The following is a 21,514-nucleotide window of genomic DNA, read 5'->3' on the forward strand; positions in this document are numbered from 1 at the left end:
AGTCGGTGATTCTTTCCATTTAACTGATCCAACAAAAATTCACCTTGACTTATTACAAATACAACTGCAAGTAATTAATAATGATTCACAATGTCGATATTAAATCAATATTATTTAATTATGACTGATCCACTTCTCCAAAAATATAACGGAAATGCCATTTATTAAAAACACCTATAAATAGTCTTTTAAGTATGAGTATATTCCACACTTATATCCACTTGTATAAATATTATCTCCAAATTTATTTGATTATTATTTGATGATTAACTTGTCTTTTTAACTCGTACAACAAAAATACCGCTTAAGTTATCACAGATAAGCGTACTATAATGACAATGTTTCACAATGCCGCTACTACTATAATTATTCAAAAAAGTAACGGAAATTCCATATTAAGCCAATCAATAGAGGTTGTGACAAAATTACTAATAGCAAACGGACGTGCCATCTGTAGATATATGTTTATGTGCAAAAAAAACGCATTTTCTTTGGTTTTTTACTTATAAAACCTAAACTAACGAAGCTTTAAAGAAACATTTTGTAGAGAATCGAAATACGAATAAAACGAGAGGTCGAAATAGATCGCAATTTGTTTGTTTGTTTGTCGAGAAGACTAGAAATAACTATGAACACGGGAATAAACCTTTTATGTTTTATTTGAATGCGTGGTGGTAACAATTTAAATAACTAGATGGATTTCACATAAATAAAAAATTTAGATAAATTTGGAACGGATACATTGAAGATGAATGTTTCGAGACAAAACATCTGAATTTGGTTCGGGCTGAGGCAGTACAGTATTGGGGTTCATGAGAGCTTGCAAAATATGTATTAAAATTTCCAGGATCGTATTAAAAAAAATGAAGTTGATGATGGTCCTGGAGAGACGAAACGTTACATGTAAAAATTGATTATGCCATTCGATAGAGGGCAAAAAGTGGTCATGAGAAAGTGTTCTTCCTTTTTCAATATCACCTCAAACAAGGCTGAAATGAAACAAAAACGTATTTCCAAAATTCGGTTCTTCTTCAAATATTTCGAACTAATCATGTTAGCCTTGATTTTTGGGGGCATAATGTTGGTCCCCTGACTTCGCAACTTTGCCCCCATTTAAGCTAGTTCGTATCTCTTACCGTTTTCGAGATCCCTGTAGTGAGAAGCGAATTTGTAACAGCCTTATATCCACTTGTATGGTAATGGTAACAAAAATCAGGTTTTTTTGGGCATAGTATTTTCTATAAAGTCCCTAATTTTTAACTTTGGTTATGCTATTCCAAGACTTGTACTAGACAGTTTAAGCAACAGGATTAGCCAGAAATAGAGACAACTGACGAGCTGAAGGCCATTTTTCGAAAGATACCTTCTCATTTTTATCGGCAGAAATATGCGAATAGACCTAAAACCGACAGATGGCGTCCGTTCAGAAGTGATCAGAGCGCTTATGATTTTTCCTTCTCCTTAATCTCTGAAACGAACATTTGGTCAGTACAAAGCACCATTTAAATTGATACTCTATACTCTATCATATACCTTTTCAACCATAAGTCTCGAAACAGTTCACCGATCAAAAATTCAGTGTCTTTTGTGTTCGTCTAACAATAAGCTCTAGCCTTTAGTTTATCAATACCCGGCAACAGGGTATGATAGATCAATTCTTAGCACTCGAATAGACATCGCTTGGTGGAAATTGGAAGCCCTCAATCCCACTCCATTGCCGTAGTAGGCTTATCAGCAGGTGACACTAACGTCCACCTCCACTATTTCACTCCGATCACACCAGTTCTACTCTTGTGACTGTGATAAACAAGATAAGTGGTAGAGATATATATATATCTGTCAGATTTCCGTTTAAGGATAGTCCATCTCGAAATGTTGTCTAAATTGGGTTGTCTGCTGTTTGTTCTCTCGTTTGGGAACAGCTGTAAGTAACTACACTTATTTGTCTAGCCTAGATCTTTAATATTTATTATATTACTTATATATTTTTCTGTATTTATTTTTATATTTTTTATCAAATATAGTTTTTTAAATAATGATCACTATGGGACTGAATAAAACAAAAATAATTTGATAATTGATAATCTTGATAGAAAATGATATTGCATACACATAAGCATGCAGAATTTTTTTGAGATACGACGTTTATTTAGTTTTCGATACTCAGATTCACATCTCACATAGGAGTAGTCTGTCAACTTAAATATATAAAATAGTATAGCTACATTTCAATATTATGTGAAAAGAATATCCCATTTTACAAAATAATTACTCTTACAGAAAATAAAACTACTTACAATTGTGTTATTACAGTTTGGTGAAATATACTCATAAGTCTTGAATAAACCGAAATTAAGGTTTCTAAGATTTCTTAGTTTAACTTGATGCTAGTTTGTTTAAGCAAGGACGACCTACCAGAGATAGACACGCCCTTAGGAAGGGTTCGAGGATATTGGAAGACATTAGATGACATAACTTATGCTGCCTTTGAGGGAATTCGATACGCAGAACCACCCGTAGGCGATCTTAGATTCGAAGTGAGTGAAAATATCATCTCTGTCTTACATTCATTCTCTCATTAAACAATCTAGAGATCTAGCAAACGAAGTCTCTGAAAAAGGCAAAAACAATTTTCTACTATACATTAGCTTTACTCTTTAGACACATAAAATTAACAGCTAAATCTTTTTTCTATACTTTAGAATAGAGTTGACCCCGTAAATAATAAACTATCACAACCGTATTTATGGACCCAGTGACGCTTCCACTGAGTTTTAGAGATAGATTTAAAAAACTTTCCACTGATAATGGTTATAGTAGTTAGATATATGAGTAGATAATATGATAATCTACGCATCTACAGAGTCGCCATTTTATTATTTTAGAACACATACAAGTAAAAGCAACTATGACAACGAACGATTACAACCAAATGGTTGTAGTAATTGTCAAATGATGTACCATATTGACTGCCACAAGGTCATCTGAACGTTGCTATAACGGTATTGTCACTGTTAAGGTTGGGCAATACATCTATTATCTTAAAGGCAATAAATGGGGGTCACATTGCTCAGATGTAGTGATTTTATTCTTAATTTGTAGGAATCTCAACCCATTGCAGCCTGGTCAGAAACATGGGAGGCCAACGCTCTTCACCTGTGTCCCCAGGCCGACTTGGCTTCTCTTGACATATCTGGTCAGTACAAATCAGCACCTACCTTGATACTCATCAACATTGATCATATAATTTAATAAGCCCCATAACCATTCCAATCTCAAAAAGTTACCTTCACCATCTTGTTTATTTTTTGTCTTAGGAGAAGAAGATTGTCTCTACATAAACGTGTATATCCCTGAAGGGTCTGTCAAAAACCCAAAGGCACTCGATGTGATAGTGTCACTCCATGGCGGTGGCTTTATGTCAGGTGCTGGAAACATTACTTTCAATACATTCCTGGAGCACGACACTGTGCTTGTATCTTTCAATTATCGTCTTAACATTCTAGGTAAATGCTTCTTCCTTCAGGCTTTTCTCATTTTTCAAACAGCCTTAACGTTCTAGGGTTCCTCAGCACGGAAGACGACGTCATACCCGGCAACAACGGCATGAAAGACCAAGTCTTAGCACTCAAATGGGTCAGGGACAACATCGCTTCGTTCGGGGGAAATCCCCACTCCGTTACCATAGTCGGTTTGTCATCAGGTGGAGCCAGCGTCCACCACCACTATTTCTCGCCACTTTCTAAAGGATTATTCGTCAGGGGGATATCGCACAGTGGCACAGCCCTAGCACCATGGGCTATAAGGAGGAACCCCCTGCAACGTGCGAAGAAACTTGGCGCGTTGGTGGGTTGTCCTGATGGCTCCACAGAAGAACTGAAGGCGTGTCTCAAGCAGACGCCAGTGCACACTTTGATGGAGCAATTGACACATTTCTATACCTACCAGTCCGGGCCACTGATGCCATTAACGCCTTTTGCGCCAGTGGTGGAAAAGGGATCGTCGAACGCTTTTCTTGACGCAGAACCTTACCAACTTTTAAAGGAAGGTAAAGTTAATGACGCGTCTTGGATTAACACGTTCACCGCTGATGATGGGCTGCTCCCTACAGGATGTGAGTGAGATTTATTTCTTCTTTAATATCCTCTAATGACTTGGCTATTGGCAAGATCCTATCGCCCAATGTAACATAATTTTCCAGATTTCTGGAACAATTTGGAGGAAATTGACGAAGAGTGGGGAGAAATATATCCTTATCTGATAGACTGCAACGAAACTCTACCTGTATCTAATAAAGAGATTGTAGGAAAGACAATTTTGGATCACTATTTGGGATCAGGGGAAAAAATTAATAAGGAGAACTTCAAAAAACTTACTCAGGTAGACTTTTTCAATTAGAAAATTATCCCCTGGTCTAAATTTACCAAAGCTATTTCTTTTTAGTTGTTTACTGACAGGTTTTTTGCTGTGCCTGCCGAAATAACAGCTAAAATGCAAGCCAACGCAACGAAATCTCCAGTTTACGTCTACCTGTTCAACTATCGCGATGGTGAAAACAAATTCGCAGAATTCTATTCAGGAACTACAGAAGTGGATGGTAAGAACTGTTAATCAATAATAACCAGATCAAGCAATATAAAACAAGGAAAATATTTATCCAATTTTTTTCTTCGCAGGTGTCGCTCATTACGATGACGCCATCTACTTCTATGGGACCTTACGTATGCATCCATATTCGGAAAAAGATAAGCGCTTGATTTCTGCTTGTCATAACATGTTGACCTCGTACATCAGCGGCGGGTAAAGAAAACGTAAACCAATCCTTAAATAACTTTTTTCCTAATTAACGTTTACTTTTTAGTATTCCTTCTTTCGATGGGACTGACGTCTGGCAACCAACGGGACCTGAAGGGCTGACTTATTTGCTTATAAATGGACCAGAGGACATGGAGTTGAAGAAGACTGAAGGGCTGGCTCCTATCGACTTTTGGAGTCAGTTTGGGCTGGACTCTTGGAATATGAAAACCTCGTTTTAAAACATGAACTGTAGTTTGCTTTCCGTATTTTCTTCATTTTAAAATCATCTTAAATTTTAATATAAATATGCTATAAATGATGTTGTTTCCAAAATGCTACTTTTTGTTCTGTTTTACATTCAAACCAATCCTACCCTGGCGATTATAATTAAGAAAATAAATGAACCAAATAATTATAGTAACGTGATACATATAAGTACACTTATTTGTCTATTACTTATCCTCCATTTTATGGACAATTTTAAGTGACTGAACTATCTGCGATTGTTTAATTGTTTTCTATAAGCGAAGTACTCGAGTCATATTTGTATAAAAATAGGTTTGGTAAGCAGATAAGCGAACGATAACCATTTCTTCAAGTTTCAAATTTTTTATTCACTTGGAAACCGTGAAGTGATGAGTGTTTTCGAGAGTTTCGAGAGGTTTCTACTCGAGATAAAGGATTTTTGTTCTAGTTCGATGATTATCTTGTCGCATTACAGACAAAAATCAACTCAAGTTATAGATGAAGGCCAGAGGCAACAAAATTGTTTGAACTTACTAAGCCTAGTTTGTTGTTAGTTGATTACAGTAGTTGTGCACACAAACGTACTGTGGTCAGTCAAGGAAAACTGAAAACAGGTGTCTCAGGTACAGTATCAAAGTTGTTGTAGGTACTTAAAGAAGCAATAAAATGACTTTACTAAGGCTGAAAATCGTTATACGAACTCTATATTGCATATAAATAAATGTTATGTCAGTCAGTCAGTTTAATGTGGGGACAGAGCTGGTCAGTCATGCATTTTTGGATTGCTTAGCACCGTTATAGTCTACCGGATTTTTTTCAAAGTTCTAATAATTTTTGAGGAATAGTCCTGTGTCCAGGGGGGTCCCAATTGCCTCCTTCATTTAGATGGAGTTACCCAAGTGTTGTTTGTGTATTTTGAGCTGTAGAACACGGATTTTTTGGGTAGAAGTTTGAACGGATGTTGATAAGTTTTTTATTAACAAAAAACTTGCAAAATACTAAAAACTTAGTTTTTGGCAAAATAATTTCTTGTTCTTTGACTCATTTTAAGAAGAAAATGTCTCTTGCAATTTTTTTGTTGAACGCATAGTTTTCGAGATAAACGCCGTTAAAAACTCGAAAATGCGATTTTTGCAATTTTCAATCGTTAATAACTTTTGATTGAATTGGTATTTTGTAATTCTGCTGACGGCGCTTGAAAATTCACGTTAAATACTACAAATTATCAGTGATTGCAGTGTGATAATTTGTTTTTTTCCACTGTTATTTAAAGCTATAAACAAATAGCGATTGAGCGTTCAGAAGGGTGCGCCGCTATTATAATATTGCAAATTTCCTTAAAATTGTTAACGTTTCGTTCAATTTTCATCGTTTCTTTGGTCAAGCAATTGGCACGCGTCAAGATCGTGTATTAAACGCCTGTAAGAAGGCAACCGCTCTCTTACATACATGGCATGACCCTGTAAGTAATATCAATATTTACAGAATAAAATAAATATTCTGTAAACTTTGGTAATATACATATTTCTGTTGGGAAAGTAAGCGGCGCCATCTGTACAGTAACAGCTCAATTAATTCACCAGAGAATGTGAGGCTGTTACAGTTACCTACCTGCTAAAGAATTCTTCCGTGGTTTAGTGCAGTTTCTGATACATAGATGGCAGCATCAAAATTTGGAACTATTTAATGCAGCTTGATTGGTCAATCGACACAAGGGAGCGTTCACCTTTACTGAACTAATAATTGATTGGAATGGTGTTTCTAAGGGCACGAAAATTTTCAAAAAATTAGTGTCTTTCTAGAGGTGGTCCCGTATGTATCTGGGGTTCCGTTACGGAAAAAAATTCACGAATAAGTGTTAGGAAAAACACAATTTTTTTTTCTATATTCAAATGTTAACTTATAGGCTTAAGACCCCGCTGAACGTGAATCTGCGGTGAGAATCGATGGTTATTTTTCTAACCTCAAAAAAACGGGTCAATTTAAGGTCCGATATAACAAATTTTTAAAAAATAAGATTCCCGCCAAATTTGGTATACGGGGACTTTCGGGACCGCTGATCACGGATCCGAGGTCAATTTTGTAAAATTCAAGATGGCGGATCCAAGTTGCCCGACCAAATTTTCAAAAATTAACAACTTTGCGCCAAATTTGGTATGCGGGGGTTATCAAGGTCGCTGATCACGGATTCGAGGTCAATTTTGCAAAATTCAAGATGGCCGACCAAATTTTCAAAAATTAACACATTTGCGCCAAATTTGGTATACGGGGGCTTTCGAGGTCGCTGATCACGGATCCGAGGTATTTTGCAAAATTCAAGATGGCGCATCCAAAATGGCCGACCAAATTTTCAAAAATTAATATATTCGCGCCAAATTTGATATACGGGGGATTTTGGGGTAGCTGATCAGGGATCCGAGGTCAATTTTGCAAAATTCAAGATGGCCGACCTAATATTCGTAAATTAAAATATTCGCGCCAAATTTGGTATACGGGGGATTTCGAGGTCGTTGATCACGGATCCGAGGTCAATTTTGCAAAATTCAAGATGGCGGATCCAAGATGGCCGGCCAAATGTCAAAAAATAAGAATCGCCCCAAATTTGCTATACGGGGGCTTTCTGGGTCGCTGATTACGAATTCTAGCTCAGAATTGCGAAATTCAATTTGAAATATATTTGTTTACTTTATAACCCGAGTACCCAATCCTGTTTTAACCTTTTTTTCGGATATATCTTGTTACTTTTTCTGTAAACGATCTATTCACGGGTTTTCTGCCTAATATCAGGGAATAAAGTGTACATAATTGATCAAATTTTGAAAAACGAATTTTGTACGCCCCGAAAACGCCGTTTGGAGCGAATCCGTTATTTTTTGAAAATTTGGTCGGCCATCTTGGAACCGACATCTTGAATTTTGCAAAATTGACCTCAAATCTCGACCCCAAAAACCCCTTCTCCTAAATTTGGCGCGAATGTTTTTTTTTTAAATTTGGTCGGCCATCTTGGATCCGCCATCTTGAATTTTGCTGATCACGGATCCGCGACCTCGAAAACCCCCGTATATCAAAATTGGCGCGAATCTGGTATTTTTGGAAAATTCGTGATATCTGACCTTAATTGACCCGTTTTTTTGAGGTTAGGAAAAGGTCCATCAATTCTGTTCTGTCCGCGGATTCACGTTCGGTGGGGTCTTAACCATCTGACTGAACAATTGAATATCGAAAAAAAAAAAATTATTTTTCCTAGCACTTTTACGTGAATTTTTGCTGTTTAGACCAGTTTTTTGAGGTTAGGAAATTCCTGTGATGTGATAGCTCAATTCTGAGACCGGATTCGTGATGAGGAGGCAAAACTACTACGGATAACATTATGTCGCATGAAAAGTAGACAACTTTTTTTCTGTTATTAATTAAAAACCTGCGTTTTCTATCAAAATCGCTTCTGGCGCGAAGTTTGGGACACCCTTTACATTAGCGATGCTAAAAAGCTCCAACTACTACCAAAAGCAAGATTCGACCGTTTTTTCCAGCTGGCGTTGCGGGTTAATGTGTTAGGAAATGAAAAGCGGGGGTAACACTATTAGATTTATTCATTAAATTTGTGCACAATAATACATACACATGTACCGTTAATCTCAACTATTTTGAAAGAACCCAGTTGACTCAAAAAGGCGATTTCAAAAAAAAAGTACAACAATAATTAATAACATTAAATATTATTAATATGACACATAAATTATACTTAAAGATTATACTTGCGTAAAATTAACAGCTAAACAAGCTACCTTTAACGAATAATGCCATTTTTTTTAAATATGATTTGTTATTGTAGCAACGACGCCGTATATTAAAATCGCGCGCCAAAATTAAAACGCGACGCCTTCGCAAATTTTAATATACGGCGCAATTAAACAGATCTTTTACTCATCTAATCTAAGTACAACATTTAAACAATAAAAAAGGATCGTATGGATTTCAAAAATTCAACAAAATTGCACTCGGCTCAGAAATTTCTGTTATTGCACTGCATAGAAGAATATCTATACTAGAGTATTCGTTTTCTACTACTTATTTATTGCCTCTTGAAAATTATTACTGCAAAAATACCCAAACGGCGGACGGAAAATATTCGAGAAAGTTTTTTTTTTTTCATAGTAACAAAACTTATTTCGTAGATATTTTTCTTGAACGTCAGTCGGTACCGGAAACCGATAAACACACAAACCACCGCGGCAACAAATAATACGATTAAAGAACTGTTCCCACACAACAATTGTCGTCTACGTGTATACTTAGCTTATTAAGGCACTCATTCATGGGATTTATGAAGATACTTGGACGTTTCGATTATTTAACGGTAATCTACGAATGCTTAAAGTCCATGAATTAAACTCACAATTTCGAATTTGAAGATGAATCACCTCGAAAACTTGAATTTGAACTAAAATTTCACATTTGAACATAAAATTTAGAGTTTAAACTTGAAAATACAAGTTTGACTTTTTATTTCTTTAAAAACCAAATTTCGAGCTCAAACTCGAAATTACACGATCTCAAAATCTCGAATTTCTATACAAAGTGCTATTTGGACATGAAATTTCAAGTTTAACAGTTAAATTTTAAATCCGAACTCAGAATTTCAAGTTTGTGACTATTTTCAAGCCAGTTTTTAATTTTAAGTTACTTTCTATTTCTTTATTTACCAAATTTCTGGACAAAACTCATCATTTCTTAAAAAATTCAAGTGTAAATTCGAATTTTCGAAAACTTGAAATTCCAAGTCCGAATATGAAATTTCAAGTACGAATTTGAAATTTCAAGCACGAATTTGAAATTTCAAGTACGAATTTGAAATTTCGTGCACTAACAATTCTTAATGTGAACGCAGTATTTGGAACTAGAAAGTTCAAGTTTGAAAGTTTAGTTTTGATTATTTACTTCAAGTCCAAATTTGAAATTTCAAGTACGAATTTGCAATTTCGAGCTCTAACAGTTCTTAATGTGAACGCATTGTTTTGAAACTAGAAATTTCAAGTTTCAAAGTTAAGTTTTGAATTTTACTTCAAAATTTTAAGTTTAAACTTGAAATTTCAAGTATGCAATTGTAAATTTTAAAATACTTTGAGTTAATTTTTAATTTTAACACGAAATATCGAGTTGAAGCTTGAAACTTCAAGTTTGATTCGCAAAGTTCAAGGCAGCTTGAAATATTGGGTAACTTTATATTTCTTTATATACCAAATTTCGAGATCAAAAAAGAAATTACGAGTTTGAATTGGAAATATCGAATTTCTACAAAAAGTTTGCTATTTGAACATGAAATTTCAAGTTTAACAGTTAAATTTTGAATCCGGATTTGGAATTTCAAGTTTGAGACTATTTTCAAACCAATTTGAAATTTTAAATTAAATGGTCAATAAATTCTATTCTATTTACCAAATTTCTAGGCAAAACTCAGTCTCAAAAATTTCTAATGAAAATTCGAATTTTTGGAATTTGAAATTCCAAGTTCAAATTTGAAATTTCAAGTACGAATTTGAAATTTCGAGTTCTAGCAATTCTTAATGTGAATGCAATGTTTTAAAATTAGAAATTTCAAGTTTGAAAGTAAAGTTTTGACTCTTATCTCAAAATTTCAAGTTTAAACTTGAAGTTCAAGTATGCAATTGTAAATTTTAAGTCAGTTTGAAATTATAAGTTACTTTCTATTTCTTTATTTACCAAATTTCTAGGCAAAACTCATCATTTCTTAAAAATTTCAAGTGTAAATTCGAATTAGCGAGAACTTGAAATTCCAAGTTCAAATTTGAAATTTCAAGTACGAATTTGAAATTTTGAGATCCAACAATTCTTAATGTGAGTGGATTGTTTTGAAATTTCAAGTTTGAAAGTAAAGTTTTGATTTGTATCTCAATATTTCAAATATAAACCTGAAATTCCAAGTATACAATTGTAATTGTGTTTGAAATTTGAAGCTACTTTTTATTTCTTTATTTACCAAATTTCTAGGCAAAACTCATAATTTCTTAAAAATTTCAAGTGTAAATTCGAATTTTCGAGAACTTAAAATTCCAAGTTCAAATTTGAAATTTCAAGTACGAATTTGAAATTTCGAACTCTAACAATACTTAATGTGAACGCGTCGTTTTGGAACTCGAAATTTCAAATTTGAATTGCAGATTTCAAGTCAGAGCTTTCAATTTTTAGTTACTTATTTCTTTGTTTTGCAAATGTTGAGCCGACACTCATAGTTTCAAGCTTGTACTTGAAAGTGCAAGCTCGAAATTTCTGTTCAAATTTGAATTTACAGATTGTATTCGAAATTTTGAGATCTTGCGCGGAATTCCGAAATAAAGTTTCGAGTTTGATATACCTTTTAGAACAACTAATCACAGTTTTATGGAACAGAGAAAATAGAAAATGAGCTGCAGAAAATTACACACAGATAAAAATTAATAACGATATCTCTTAAGCCCGCAGCTAAGTTTCTGTTCACGTGTTTCCATCGTTTACGATAAACAACGACAAACTAGAATTACAAATTTCAACCACGGCGAACGTCTTTGTGTGTTTACCGACGCACCGGCGCGTATCAGATCTGGTGTTGAGCCCCCTTCGAGAATCACTTAATAGAAGATTGCAAAAGAATCTGCAGACCCATGTAAAAAGCTATCAAATTTAAAACAATTATATAAACGACTTCTATATATAAACAATTCTATATAAACTATTCGATAATATTTTGTTCACAATTCCATATAAATTATTACATCTATATTTAAGTCACTTACTTTACATACCTACCTTAGCAAAGTTATTGCGGTCGATCCTGCGCCCCGCCCAGGAAAATTTAATAAGTACAAGTTCGCCGGGAACGGAAAACGCCCCGCCTTCCGGGGGCGCCAAACACTAAATTTTCCTGGCGGGCGGGCCCCTGCCGTATATATATATTTTTTCATTTATTTATATGCTTTTTTTGATAATACAATTAACTCTTGGCACTCACAAAATGTTTGTACTTTACAGAAAAGTAAATTTATATTATAGACAATATTAGTAAATTACGTTTTAATGTGGATAAATGCTATCCAGAAGATCTACAGGAGATTCGACGGCAAACTCGACGCTCCCGCATCCGATCGAGAAACGCGAGTTAGTCCATTAAACATGAGATTCTGGTAAGTATTAGGAAGCGTCGAATTTGCGTCTCATCTTTGGAACTAACGCGCCAACTGCCTGGTCCCGCTGAAAAAAATAAAAATAAAAGAAACAATACAACTTGGTGTGAAAGGATTCCTCGCTACCGACCTGCCAAAAATAAATAATCGGACGGCCTTTTAAGCGTTATTGGGGGATATACCAGGCAGTTAACGTGTTAATGTAACAAATGAGGTTACGTGAACGACTGTCGTCCTTTAGTACACAGTGCACGATGACATAGTGAATTAAGGTTAGTGATGTAATTGTTAGACGTACCGCTACCCTCAGGGTGTGGTCCGGCGCTTCTGATTTCGTTAGTCGGAGTGGCGCAGGGTGTGTGACGGGGGGGGGTTAGCACTCCACAAAGCCTAAGGCCGGCCAACCAAGTTAACAAGAAAAGAAAAGAAAAAACAGTTTGTTAGTATTCTGTCATAGCTGTACCACGAGCACAAATTATCAATTACAGTATTAAGTTTACTCTCTCAGTGTCATTCGTTGCGGCTCGGTGGTGGTGGCTTTAGTGCTACGGGGACAGGGGGCAGCGAGAAAGTGAGGTTATGTACGCGGGAGCGAGGAACGATCGTTTTCGCGGCCGTCAAAGTTCAATGCGTTGTATCCTATGAATTTTTTATCCCACGGCAATTATATCCCATGAAATTTTAGTTTTTTTTTTTTTTTTACATAAAACACCACAGAAATGAGACAACCCTCAAATCCAAAAGTCAAAGGCTTGTGCGGAAGGGGCTACACTTGAAAAAACGCGGACAAACACCCATTATCCATCGAGCCTAGCCGAGAAATGCTTGCCACCGCACTCTCGACCGACTGCGCTACCGTGGCGAATCCGACGAATCTTTATAACCTAACTTTCTCGACTGCCCGAAATCCGATATGTCGACAAGATACTGTTAAATATGCTTAAATGAACCCAATGTTAAGAACATACTACTCGGTTTATTCGATAACCTCAGTTCGAGACGTGTCGACGTAACACCGAAGTTATCAAATAAACCGTACGATCATCCCAAGTAAAATTTAGCGTAAAAAAACGTCCGGGGACCACAGTGGTGGACGTAAACGTCATTCGTTGCCGCGCCGCGCCACTAGATGGAGAGAGGACCGCCTTGGGAAATGACGTTTAGTTAAACCACCACCGTGCGAGACAACATGCAAAAAAATTTGTAAATCCAGAGGAGGAAATGACACTGAGATTATTAATAAGAGCAAATTGTACATACATGTAAGTGTAAATTTTAACCTAGGCAGCAAAGGTGTGAGAGTGTTCTATATTAGAGACTATATTAAAAATGCGTGCAAGAAATTCCAGAGATTTCGTGTCGCGGAGACGTGAAAATCGTGGGGGGTGTCAGATTCCGAAAAAAAAAAAAACGTTAGATTCGCTCGTAAACACAAGGCACGGTTAAAATTGGCACGCCTCGAAACCCCACGATTTTCCTTTCGCTAGAAATCGATAAAATATTAGAGAGGCTTTGTTACTCGTACTGTACAAAAAAAAAAGGTTAATCAATGCATAAATTTTAATATAGTGCCATATGGAACACAATCATACGTTAAATACTTCATCCATACACAACAATTAGTGAACTTGGCCAAAATTGTGGAATTAGAAAGTTATGATATACTGAGGAGTGTTAATGTTATTATTAATAAGAAGTTAATAACTAAAAAAAAATTATTAAAAATTTGAGAATTGAGACGGCGGCGGAGCATCTCTACGTGTTCGAGTCGGAGGGACGCCCGCCGCGTCTCGAGGGAAAGTCAAAACAAAGTCGGTCACTGATTTTGTATAAATATATTTTGTTCCACATTGGCGCAAGTCAACAAAACAACATACAAAAAATATAATATACTATATAAATGTATATAAAACTACTTAAATATAGCCCCTCGCGCCCCACGCCGTTTCAAAAATTGGGCGCGTGGGGAGCGCGGGGTTTCCCATAACAATAATCAACATACGCTATAAAATGCCGCATATCAATCGATAAAATATAATATATAATGTATAAGGGAAAGGAAAGAAGGACCAAACACATAATAGAGGCAATAAAATGTAAGATAACGTACTTTCAAATAAATAAAAATATGTAAAAGTATAAAAATATGTATAAAAAAATTTTTTTAGACTAGCCATCACAAGACTCATGTGACATACAGTGAGGTACAACGTAAATATAAATAAAAACTTATCCTAGGTATGTCGTTTTAAGGCAAAAATACACCAGACTGTCAAGAAGGCCTTGAAAATGTTTTTCTATACTGTTTCCAAGAACCGTATCCTTAGTGTGAGCAAGATATAACCTATAAGGCATAGCGTCACATCTTAAATGTCATGCCTACTGACATAAAGCGTTGCCTTGCGTCTACCGGCCAAAGCGACCTACTGGTCTGTAGGCGTTACGAAAGCAAGACTACAATCGCACTAAGGGGAATAAACCTTTTAAAGTAATTATACTCGATATCGTTAGTTAAAAAACTCATTCCTGCTACTGCGATGACAGTCGTTAAATTCATGGCGCCCAACGCATTAGTAGGTCCTTTGGCTAGTAGGTCACATTGCCTAGTAGAAACAAAGCAATGTTGTGTGCGAGTAGGCATGACAATTCAGATGCGACGTACGACAGGCCGTGGGGTAGTTACCGCACAATAACAATGGTTAAAAAATTAAATTAATTTAGTATAACTTACTAATCGGTGATCATGGATTAAGACTCGAAAAAGTTAATTTTATTCTAATTTAGATGCAAACTTGAGCGTATCTAAACGGATCGATATACGGGGTGTTTCGATTGACGAGCGCAGAGGCCACTAACGTGATAAACAAATGAACATCGAGTGTTTTTGTTAAATAAATCTGAAAAAGTGCAATCTGGATGTTAAAATTATCGTAAGCCTAAACTTTTAAGGGGGCTCTGTAGCAAATAGGCAACCAGCAATACATTTTTATATATTTTCGTACACAATTTATCTAAATACTAGAAAGGTAGGCAAGTCCGCTGATGCGGACTTGGCCTTTCTCGGGCTTTCCTCCGTTCTAACGCAGATTTTCTATAAAATGGAGTCGGTTCGAAACTCAAATTACTTTTTGGTGTAAAGAAATTTGTAATTTACTATGCCGCTCGTTCAAAAACGGCAAATTTCTTTACAACAAAAAGTAATTTGAGTTTCGAACTAAATCCATTTTATAGAGAATCTGCGTTAGAACGGAGCAAAGTCTGTTATTTGTTCATTAATTCATATTTTCACAAACTGTGTAAGAAAATGTATAAAAATGTATTGCTAGTTGCCTGTTTGCTGCAGAGCCCTCGTAGGCCCAATATTTTAAAAAATCTCTTCAAAATTTTTCACTACTGACTTTCCGTTCATGTTTAAATTTCTATTTTAAAAATGCAACTGTTTTTGGTATATTTCCGTTCAATTAAATTATATTATTTCTTTTTTTCTTCAATTAATGTCGAGAAAAAAAGGCAATTTTGGCCTTTCACACGAACAATCCATGTTTTTTTTTTGGGGGGGAAGATGAATAGTTGTGTCGAATAAAAAAATTGCTGACAAAATTAACAACAAAAAATCGAAATAGGCAACATACAAAATCTTCAGGTGTAACTAATCGAAAATATTTGATCTTCATTTGTTTTTCATCGAACGTCCCGTAGATATTCGGTAACACTCACTGACTTTATGCCGCCTCGAAACCCGTTTGTTTTTTCAACGTTTCGAACATTTTAAAGAGTTTTCCCGGTAAAATTCGGATCGTCCCTAGTCCGGCGCGTGACCCGTCGGTATTTCTGCCTTAAGAACACATCTATTGGTAACCTAAATTGTCATAACCACAATCCTTCTTTCCCTTAGTTTTAGCAGAGCGCCTACTCAGGAGGAAACGGATTAAAAAAAAAGTCAAAAAAGTTGTACATATGTAGAGCGTTTCGGACGACCCGCATAAAAAAGTACACTCAATACTGATATGACTGCTAGATTTTCCCGAACGAGACAGCACGCTGAGTCGGCGATGTATCTCTCTCACGCACACTCGCCCTACCTCTCTCTCAAACATGTACACGTGGCGGATAACATAAATTTACAGTAGGTAAACGGTATATAGACCACATTGATTCGCGCGGGGTTGTTCATCTGAAATAAATAGAAAAACAGTCAACTAACCTTGTCAGTTTAGGGGGGATTTAGGAGAGAGCACCGGCTCTCTGGTAGGGATGCTCCCTAATCTGGCCCAGGTGCCTTCGCTGCTTCGCAGCTACAGCCGCCGCACCTACGCACAAATCTATCATAGAACATTTGTCAAACGTACAATGCAGTCTCCCATTTCATGGAAAAAGTTCAATGAGTAAAAGCTATCTAGAAGGCGCCCAGTTCCTCTCGACGGGACACCACAACCAAAAAAATTACAGTCCACTTACCATCGATTCTAATTTATTGCGCAAAAACTTGCTACATTTATCGCGCAAGAACTTGCTAACGCAAAGTTTATTGCGAGATCAAATGTGTCGTCTAAAATTTTTTTCCAGGGCTCTGCCGCCGTCGAGAAAAGGAACTGCTACGCCGAATTCAACCTAATATCTACCAAATACTACTTTGTAGCTACTTAAAAAAACAATTAAAGCATCTCGATAATAATAATAATAATAATATTGATAATAATTTACCTTTACACTACCATTAGAAAATTCAAATATAACTATATTTTTTTTGTTTTTTCGTTTCGTGAAATTACACTTTTGCTATTTTTTTAAAAAAAAAGATCTACAACCTTAATCGAAATAAATATCTTAAGGTAACAATATAAATGCATGTTGTGTTCATACATAATAATAATAATAAAAAAATTTACTTAACTAGGCTCTCTGATGTTAAGTTTCTTATTTCATATATAAAATTAAAAAATATGTACATAATGTGTGATGTAGGGAGGGGGGCGATTCTGGCGGCTTGAAAAGGACGTCACCAATGACCGTAGCTTTAGACAAAGCTTTCCAAAATATCAAAAAATTCGACACTATAATAAGAGTGTGCCATGGACATCGTCTTTTGAATCGTCAAAATTTTACGTCGATACTTTGATTTTAAAGTACAAAATTTAATCGTACAGCAAAAACATTGGCTTGAAGTAAAAATTGCATTTGATACTAAAAATTTGTGAAATATTATTTTGAAAGTTGTAAATTTTAATTTGGCATTCAAAATATTGTTTTTTGCCAGAAATTTTAATGTAAAGCTGTAAAATTTTATTTTGAAACTTGTAAATTTTAGTTTAACTTATTTTGAATCTTATAAATTTTAGTTTGGCATTCAAAATATTGTTTCTTGGCCATAAATTTTCATGTGAAGCTGTAAAATATTATTTTTAAATTTGTAAATTTTAGTTTGACTTATTTTGAATCTTGTAAATTTTAGTTTGACTTACAAAATATTAGTTTTTTTAACAGAAATTTTAATTTGAAGCTGTGAAATATTATTTTGACACTTGTAAATTTTAGTTTTTTACAATTTTTTTTTTGAACAGAACTTTTAATTTAAAGCTGTAAAATATTATTTTAAAACTTGTAAATTTTAGTTTGACTTATAAAATATTGTTTTTTGGCCAGAAAATTTAATTTGAAGCTGTAAAATATTATTTTGAAACTTGTAAATTTTAGTTTGACTTATTTTGAAGTCTTGTGAATTTTAGTTTGCCTTATAAAATATTGTTTTTTTGGCTAGAAATTTTAATTTGAAGCTGTATAATATTATTTTGAAAACTGTAAATTTTAGTTTGACTTATTTTGAAGTCTTGTAAATTTTAATTTGACTTATAAAATATTGTTTTTTGGCCAGAAATTTTAATGTGAAGATGTAATATATTATTTTGAAAGTTGTAAATTTAGTTTGGCGTTCAAAATATTGTTTATTGGCCAGAAATTTTAAATTGAAGCTGCAAAATATTATTTTGAGTTGTAAATTTTAGTTTGACTTATTTTGAATCTTGTAAATTTTAGTTTGAATTACAAAATATTGTTTTTTGGAAGAAATTTTAATTTTAAACTGCAAAATATTATTTTGAGTTTTAAATTTTAGTTTGACCTATTTTGAATCTTGTAAATTTTAGTTTGACTTATTTTGAACCTTGTAAATTTTAGTTTGACTTATAAAATATTGTTTTTTGACCAGAAATTTTAATGTGAAGATGTAATATATTATTTTGAAAGTTGTAAATTTAGTTTGGCGTTCAAAATATTGTTTTTTGGCCAGAAATTTTAATTTGAAGCTGCAAAATATTATTTTGAGTTGTAAATTTTAGTTTGACTTATTTTGAATCTTGTAAAATTTAGTTTGACACAAAATATTGTTTTCTGGTTAGAAACTTTAGTTCGAAGCTGCAAAATATTACTTTGAAAGTTGTAAATTTTGTTAGACTTATTTTGAATCTTGTAAATTTTAGTTTGAATTACAAAATATTGTTTTTTTGAAGAAATTTTAATTTGAAACTGCAAAATATTAATTTGAAAGTTGTAAATTTTCGTTTGACCTATTTTGAATCTTGTAAATTTTAGTTTGACTTACAAAATATAGTTTTCTGGCCGGAAATTTTAGTTTGAATTTGCAAAATATTATTTTGAAAGTTGTAAATTTTAGTTTGACTTACAAAATACTCGAGCTACACATTTTAGTTTAAACTTATAAAATACCGTTTTTGTGACTCAGAAATTTTAGCTTGACGCTATAAAATAGTTTTAGAATTTTAGCTTATACTTCAGTTGTAAGTTTAATTTTTCGAAGTGTTACTTCAAAACCAGCGATTTTGAACTAAAATGCAATTTACTTACGTATTTTACATAAATACCGAGTTTTTTCGATTTATAAATTGACCCTTTTCAGCCACCGAGCCCCGCCACATATATTTTTTCATTTCTGACTTAAAAGACTTACTGAACAAAGACGGCAGACTACCGGTGCACGACGTCCGACTCACCGGACAGTCTCCGACAAAAACCACATAAATAAAAAAAAATACACTTATCTGCTATGACTTGCGAAAAAAAATAAAGCAAAATAACTGTTCTCCATTCCGGGCACCATGTACTGCCCCCGGTACGTACAAAGTTAACCTGCTAGCGGTCAAAGTATCACAGAAATATAATATTGTAATAAAATAAAATGTGACTAAACGTTACCATCGACATTGAAGAGAGAAACAGATCTGAAACATCGCCATGAATTTTTTTAATTTTTTTTTGTTGGGTTCGGAGGGCCCGGGTCGAAGCAACCCGGTACGTCGCCTCGACCCGCGCTACTCACTCGAGTCGCAGCAAGCGTTATCTCTCTCTCTCTCTCTCACACGCTAGGAGTAATTGTCGTTATTGCAATCGGTATTCACTCCAATATTCCAGATCTTCCTTCGATGGGCGAACAAAACCATACAGCCCTAACAAAAAACCTAGACGATAAAATCCAGAATTGTGCAAACAGCATTAATATATACATATCCGGTCTCACAACGTACTTAGAATATCGTCACCGGCCTACTAACTGAATATATATAAACAGGTCTCCGTACATTTAAGCAACGGCCCCATTACGGGTCGTGTTGAAATGTGCGCGCGGCAACGCACGGACATGCACAAGTCTGACAAGAACTAAGTACTACGAGTAACTACCGGGTCGGATATCAACGTGCAAACAACCCACCGGAATGGTCTGCCGTGGCGTACTCCGTCAGCAGGGGCGAGGCGGCCAGCGCCGCGTAGTTCGTGTAGTCCGCGTAGGGGGTGTAGATGAGGCCGTGGGGGTCGCCGGGCGATAGCAGCGAGCCGGGCGGCGCCGAGCCGTTCAGGATGGAGGCGGCCGTGGTCGGCACCGACATCCTGGGGGAGAGGATGAGGGGAGCCCCTAACGGCGCCTGGGGGTTGCGCAGCGGCGTCGCCAGTCCGGGGATGGCGGGGGAGAGGAGCCGCTGCGTCTCCACCGCGGAGGCGGCTAGCCTCCTCCACTCCTCGTCGCAGGCTGGAACAAGCGAGAGCGTCAGGCCCATGCCGTCGCCTTCATACGAAAAATTCCCTTTAATTCGTAACAATTACAAAATTATACAACGGCAATTCTATTGGCCAATACAATTATTAAGACAGTATTTTTCTAGGACGGTATGACCGTCAAAATTTAGCTTGGGACGTAAATATTTTAGTTTGAAATTGTAAAATGTTGTTTTGGAAGCAGAACATTTTATTTCGATGATATGAAAACATTGTTTTGGAAGTCAAAATTTTAGTTTGAGCCAAATGTATCAATTTGAAGTTGTAAAATATTGTTTTGAATGCAGAAAAATTTTGTTTAATGCTATAAGTTACTGTTTTGAAAGGAGAAATTTTAGTTTGACTTGAAACAAAACACTGTTTTTGGACACGAAATTTTAGTTCAGCTTGTAAAACATTGTTTTGGAAGTCAAAATTTTAGTTTGAATTATAAGACAATGCTTTTGAGCCAAATGTGTCAATTTGAAGTTGTAAAATATTGTTTTGGATGTAAGAAAATGTTGTTTAATGCCATAAGTTACTGTTTTGAAAGGAAAATTTTAGTTTTACTTGAAACAAAACACTGTTTTTGGACATGAAATTTTAGTTTAGCTTGAAAAATATTGCTTTGGACGCAGAACATTTTATTTCGATGATATGAAAACATTGTTTTGGAAGTCAAAATTTTAGTCTGAATTATAAGACATTGCTTTTGAGCCAAATGTATCAATTTGAAGTTGTAAGTTACTGTTTTGAAAGGAGAAATTTTAGTTTGACTTGAAACAAAACACTGTTTTCGGACACGAAATTTTAGTTTAGCTTGAAAAATATTGTTTTGGAGACAAAATTTTTGTATGATTGTGTAAAAAGTGCTGTTTCAAATGAATAAATTTTAGTTTGACTTATGAAACACTGTTTTTGGGCCAGAAACTCACTGTTTTTGGACACGAAATTTTAGTTTAGCGTGTAAAATATTGTTTTGGAGACAAAATTTTTGTATGATTGTGTAAAAAGTGCTGTTTCAAATGAATAAATTTTAGTTTGACTTATGAAACACTGTTTTTGGGCCAGAAACTTTAATTTGAAAGTATAAATTTTAGTTTAACCTTTAAAATATTGTTTTAGAGTCAGAAAATTTCATTTGAAGAGATTTAGTTTAATGATTATTTAGGAAGTAGTCAATAAAAAATGTGTTGTTGGAATTATAAATTTTAGTTTGACTACAAATTTTGAAGTAAAATAATATTGTG

The 21,514-nt window shown here is 34.9% G+C and overlaps 2 protein-coding genes across 7 annotated transcripts in view; one reads left to right on the forward strand and one right to left on the reverse strand.

Moving 5' to 3' along the window:
• The first annotated feature begins 1,819 nt into the window (after positions 1-1,819).
• LOC108917349 (venom carboxylesterase-6-like) lies at positions 1,820-5,135 on the forward strand. The gene is made up of 9 exons (XM_018723899.2): positions 1,820-1,924; positions 2,392-2,537; positions 3,103-3,196; positions 3,318-3,506; positions 3,563-4,114; positions 4,202-4,380; positions 4,444-4,597; positions 4,677-4,800; positions 4,862-5,135. The coding sequence occupies exons 1-9, from the start codon at positions 1,873-1,875 to the stop codon at positions 5,034-5,036; spliced, it is 1,665 nt and encodes a 554-aa protein (XP_018579415.1). The 5' UTR covers positions 1,820-1,872; the 3' UTR covers positions 5,037-5,135.
• A 3,480-nt stretch (positions 5,136-8,615) lies between these two features.
• Positions 8,616-21,514, reverse strand: part of LOC108917432 (protein held out wings) — an 89,720-nt gene continuing 76,821 nt past the window's right edge. Inside the window, exons 6-8 of one of the 6 annotated variants that reach the window (XM_018724016.2) lie at positions 19,945-20,313; positions 16,426-16,531; positions 8,616-12,611 (exon numbers count right to left, since the gene is read on the reverse strand). In XM_018724016.2, the coding sequence (XP_018579532.1) occupies positions 16,446-16,531; positions 19,945-20,313 (455 nt within the window). In that variant the 3' untranslated portion in view covers positions 8,616-12,611; positions 16,426-16,445. Of the gene's footprint in view, positions 12,612-15,777; positions 16,532-17,832; positions 20,314-21,514 lie in introns of those variants that run through there. The other 5 variants (XM_018724019.2, XM_018724020.2, XM_018724017.2 and 2 more) reach the window with 5 other exon arrangements.

The sequence above is a fragment of the Anoplophora glabripennis genome, unplaced genomic scaffold (genome assembly GCF_000390285.2).
Source record: "Anoplophora glabripennis isolate ALB-LARVAE unplaced genomic scaffold, Agla_2.0 scaffold4, whole genome shotgun sequence".
Taxonomy (NCBI): domain Eukaryota; kingdom Metazoa; phylum Arthropoda; class Insecta; order Coleoptera; family Cerambycidae; genus Anoplophora; species Anoplophora glabripennis.